This window comes from Nestor notabilis, unplaced genomic scaffold, assembly GCF_000696875.1.
Source record: "Nestor notabilis isolate BGI_N333 unplaced genomic scaffold, ASM69687v1 scaffold21203, whole genome shotgun sequence".
Classification (NCBI taxonomy): domain Eukaryota; kingdom Metazoa; phylum Chordata; class Aves; order Psittaciformes; family Psittacidae; genus Nestor; species Nestor notabilis.
Genome location: NW_009921741.1, coordinates 1 through 5416, shown reverse-complemented (window position 1 = coordinate 5416; position 5416 = coordinate 1). Strand labels below are relative to the sequence as shown.

General features: G+C 52.5%; 1 protein-coding gene across 1 annotated transcript in view; it reads left to right on the top strand.

Annotated features, from left to right (window-relative positions):
* Positions 1–5119, top strand: part of LOC104403221 (tudor domain-containing protein 5-like) — a gene marked incomplete at its 3' end in the record, with an annotated part of 22343 nt that extends 17224 nt beyond the window's left edge. The window contains exon 8 of the mRNA XM_010011287.1: positions 5000–5119. Coding sequence (XP_010009589.1) covers positions 5000–5119 — 120 coding nt within the window. The remainder of the gene's footprint in view (positions 1–4999) is intronic.
* Positions 5120–5416: the final 297 nt, after the last annotated feature.

Below are 5416 nucleotides of genomic sequence, written 5' to 3'. Positions count from 1 at the left end.
TTGCAAGGCAGAGACCCCTCAGCCGATCGATGCACTCCCCTGCCCGAGGAAGTCCTCGGCTTCCATGAGAGCAAACCAGCATCATCTCCCTGTGGCCCTCTTCCCTACCTGGGGGCTCTTCCACTGGCACCAGACCAGGGTGAAACCCTCAAGGGCTTTTTCTTGCTGGAGAGCCCCAGGTTGCCCACACGGTGCAGTGTTTCCTTCCTGGCACCAGGAAAAGCTGCTCCACTCCTTCAAATATTAAGGCTTTATGTTTGTGGGAGGGTGCAAGGGAAGATGTGGCTTGTGGCAGTGCTGTACCTGCTAGTGATGGGGAGACCAGGAGCACTTTCCCTGTGGGACCCCTGTGTTGGCCAGGGAAAATCCTGCCTCCCCAGAGCACTGGGCAAGGAGATGAAAATCAGCAGGGTTTTTTTAATTTTTCCAGGTTTTCCATGGGCACTGCCATTCTCAGAGCCATCCCCATGGATACAGGTGAATGATTTTGTCCCAGACACTTCTCCTTTCCCCTCTTTTCATCCCAAACTTGCCCAGACTCCTGTGTGGAAGCCCCCTTCCTTTGCGTGACTTGCGCTGTGTCTCCTGGGGAGGATGAATCCTGAGTGATGTGTTTACCCAGCTCAGGGCAAACATCCCAGTTTTTGGCTGAACAGTCAGAAATGTGACATGCGATGTTTTTGCCCATCCTGACTATCTTCAGGTAAGGTAAAGTGTATCCACAGCCCCTAGCAGGGCTTAGGAGCACACAAGTAAAGCTCCACACTGCACATTTGCCATGAAACAAGGAAAGTAACTAAGACAGATGGTGAACAGCTGACAGGTCCTTAACTGGGTACTTCAAAATCACAGCACAGGGTGCAAAACAAATCTCACCTGACTGCTCCAGATGTGACTTTAAGTGGCTCATAAATCAGAAAAGGCAGCCCTGGCTCAGGGCTGGGAAAGCCTGCTCTGGGAATACCAGACAGCCGGAATGCTTCCTGGGTGCCTTGCATTGCACCTCGAGCACTGCTGCTCATGCTGCTGATGGCTGCAAGGGCCCTTTGGCATCGGGGATGTGCAACGCTTGCACACCCCATGAGCTGCACGGATTTCCCCTCCATAGTTTCAGTTGCTGCATCTGGGTCCCCCTGGGCTCTCTCACTGTTTCCCATGGAAGGGGGTACTGAGCCAGCTCCAGGAGAGAAGTTGAAATGGCTTTTGCTACCAGGCTGATGATCTGGAAGTGGGATGGGTTACTACTACCCTGCTGCCTGATTGCAGTCCAAAGCTGGAACCTCCCCACCCTGGGAAACATTATTGCATCTCAGAATGTAACACATGGAGGGGCTGAGCTTTAATGACATTTATCTGTGTTTGGGAAGGAGACAGCATAACTCTCAGCTAACAATATTACTCAATGCTCATTCTGCCTCTCCTCCAGCACAAAGACAGATGCCACCACAGGCTGCCCTGTGTGTCCCCATATGTTTCCTCTCCAGCACGGGCAACCCTGGCCTCGCCAACCAGGTTATTGCTCCTACCTGATCATATGTGATGGAGAAGGATCTTTTTGGGGGAATTTGACCTTCCTTGATCAGCTCCCAGGGGAAAACAACCGTTTGCCCCATAAATGGGTGCACAAGTGTCACTGCAGGCCTCTCCTCCAGCCCACTGGGTTAGGGGCACCTCTGCCATCCTCTGAACATATTAGATTTGAGGGTGTGCAGCTGCACAGAGACCTCCTGTGACACTGATGCACGGGCATGTGCCATCCCTCGGTTGCATGATGGGTGCATCACTTAGATAACAGGGAGAGGTTGGGGCTGCAGGGTAGCCCCTGCTGAGTGTTTCTTGTGCGGTTGGGCTTGTTTTCCAGTGCTTGTGCAGGCAAAAGCGAACCCACCGAGGTGTATAATGACTAATCCACGTCTGTTGGGAATGTGCTGTGGAGGGGAAAGCTGTGCATTAACTCTGCACTCCCCAGGCAGGCTTGGGAGGTTGTGGGACGTGCTGCTAGGGCCACGCTGGGAGGGCAGAATGTGCCCTGAAGTGAGGGTATTGCAGCGTCACATTCAGATGCTGTAACCAGCTCTGTGCCTGCTCCTACACACCCAACCAGAAACACAGGGGTGCTGAAGGCTCTGCTTGACTCCCAGGGCCCTTTCCATGTGCAAATGCCTCCATTTGCAGCCCAGTAGTCCTGCTCTTGGGTGCGCAAGGCAACTAAACAACTTCAAACCTGCGAGGACCAGGCGGGATGCTGGCGGACATGGCAATTTGCATTATCAGGCTTTTTATGATTGATACAGCTGCCCCAGGCTCTGCTAAAAGTGAAAATAAAAGCAAATTCCAGAGTAGAGCAAAATAAATTTCCATGCCAGCGGTGGCAGGTTCAGCTCCTGAGCATCCTCTGGCATCAGCGTTTTGGGCCAGTGAAAGCGCTGGCCTGAACAGGAAGGAGATTATTGATGTGCTCAAGTCCACGGATATAAGATGCAATAACACAAGGGCAGGTGCAAGCACCAGGCTTCAGGCACATGCCGCATCTCTGCAGCGTGGCTGTGCCTGTGTGTGCACACATGTAGAAGTCTTGCAGGGTTTCCATGCGTTGATGTTGCTGAAGAAAGACCTAAACAAGGATTCGCTGCAAGGATTCATCCTAACAAATAAGGAAGTCAAGTATCAGTGTGTGGTAGTGAAGACTGTAGGCTTAGATTTTTTACAAGAGAGGAAAGCCACAAGGGAATAAAAGTGTTTTATGGTATGTTTTAAAACTAGTTGGTAAAATCTTTTTCGGCTCTGGGAAGAAGGAATCTTATAAAGCTTAAACGAGCTTCCCAGGCTGATATGAGTTTAGCCACAATACTTAAAAGCTTTAAAGTCAATTGTACATGTGGGTACTGCAATGTCTGAGGGCTGTGGAGGGTGAGATTCTGGCAGGTTTACTATACCTGTGCTGCCAGGGTGCATGTGCACCCAGGGCCTGAGTAGGCTGAGCTGTGCCGAGTTGCTTGTGGTGTCCCAGAGGTGGCAGGCACTGACATGGCAGCAAGGCAGGGATGCTTTTCAGGTGCTTTGTGTTGCCCTTGTCCCAGAAGAAACTATAGTAAGAACTTAATAGGTATTTTGGATCAAACTGCTGCTCGATTTACCAGTAGTGCTAGCCCCAAGCACTCCAAACGTGCCACCTGGGCTTCCCGAACTATGTGTTTTATTTAAAACCAGACTGACTGAGAAGAACAACTATGGGTTTAATTTTCAACCCCACTGTGGAGCATTTGGCTCTCCCGTTTCTGAGCTTTTCCCAGCCACCACAAAGGCGGGAATCCCACCTTTTGTGTTCTGTTTGGTCAATCCTGTGCTGCTTTAAAAAATAATGAAATTACAATAGGAAACATGGCTTGGGGGAGAAAAATGAGACCAGCAGTGAAATCACGCAAGCTGATAACCCTGCTCGCCAGAGTGATGCTGTTTCATGTTCGCTTTGTCGTGATCTTCTGCAGCGCCCGCCTGCTTTGGGCTGGAGCCACGGGAGTGATGGAGGAGCATGATCTGGATCTGGGCAATCTCAGCCTAGTGTTAGCCAAGTGACACCTTAATCCCAAAGAAACTCTTTTCTGTGTCCATCCATGGAAACAGCAAAACGTCAGTTCCTGAATTAGCCGTAATAATGCTTCCCATGGCCCTGGCAGTGCTTTCCGAGGGGAGAAGTGGCTGTCCCTGCATCCTGGGCTGTCATCACCTCCTTGCATCCTGCCCAGAGCAGCCCAGGAAATTAATTTCTCACTTCTCCTGGCCTCCTATTCCTCTGGATGTCTCTAATTCACATCCCTCCGGCATCTCTGAAGCCCAACTAAGGGAAAAGGCACCTCTACTACCCTCCACAGAAATATTCGGTGTGCTCGCCTTTCTTGTTCAATGCTGCTCTGTATCTACCAGCCCTCTGATGTGCTGGAATCAGTAACGAAGATTTCTTTATCGGCAGGAAAACAGGGAGGCTTCTCCCAGCCCGGCTGTGTGCGGGTGTACGTGTGCACCAGGCAGCCCTGCGCCCGCAGCCGGCAGGCACTTAGATCCTGCGGCACGGAGGGTAAGTGCTGTGTGACAGGATCCACTTATCTCGCCTTTGCATTTCATAATTCATCCTGCCCTTTTGCTAACGGCGCAAAGCCGTTTGCATCCAAACGAGTGTTTATTTCCTCCTGGCTCAGCTCTGCCACTGGATCATAAGGAGAAATCAGCAGGTCGGGCTGCTGGCACTGGCAGCGAGCAGCTGTGAGGGCTGGGCTGGAATAACAGGGAGAGCAATCCATGGACAATGGGATGCCCTGACTGATGGCAAGAGTGACAGAGGAGAAGGTGAGTGTTTTTTTCTCCCCAGCTTTAGAGCTTGCTCTACAGGGAGGAGAATTATTGGTGGTGTCCCTTACTTAGAGAAACTGAGGCACAGGAGGGTTCAACTGACTTGCTGTAGCTGAGCATTAATCCCACCAAGCTGCACTGCCTTGCAGTAGCTCTCATGCCCCATAGAGACCAAAATCAGAGAGAAACAGACGAACACATGTTCTCCTTGCACAGTAACCCTCACACACACAGCGGTCAGCTCAGGTGCAGGGCATGAGATTCGATTATCTTTATTGTAACTTGCAGAGGTGAGTGGCTCTGTTTCCAAATGTGATGCCAGCTGTACCTTCTCCATCTTAAACTCTTGGTTTGGAGCTTTAAAGGTTCCCAGCAGCTGGAAACACTTACTGGGGGCAAAAGCTTTCTGTGTGCATGTGTTCGTGCCTCCCCAGTGCCAGCATGTGCTTGGGGACACGCAGCGATGGGCTGGGCTTCCAGCAGGGCAGGCAATGCCGTAGTGCAGCCAGCCTTACTCTGGGAAGCTGATGTATGTTAAAGGTCAGCTCTGTTTTACAGAGAGTCGTGGGGAAGGGCGTAATCTTGGCATCCTCGCCCCCAGCTCATCCCCCCTCACAACAGTGTGATGGGTTTTTCTCCTGGCTGTTTGCAGTGCCAGGTCCCTGCCTGTGCTGGCAGACAGAAGGGTGTCATTACCTGGGATATAGTGGAATGGATGGAGCAGGAGCTGGAGCCTCCAGACCCCTGGTACGGGGCCGAGTCAGTGGTGACGGTAGCGCCGGGGACACTGACAGGGTTGGGGGTGCTCGGGAGGTTGCAGGACCCGGGTTTAGGGATGCTGCAGATTAGATAGTGCCTCGGGTGCTTCAGGGGTTGGTTTCGGGGGTGCCCTGGGGGTACCCGGGATTCTGGAGGTGCCATGGGGATGCTGCCAGTGTGTGCTCCCCCGAGCAGAGCTGCGACACTGGGATGTAGCCGGGGGGGCCTGAGTGGGTGCACCGCAGTTTTCCCGTCCCTGGGGCAGGCACCGGGCGCTGAGGGGCCGCGGCCCGACGCCCCAGCCTGGCTG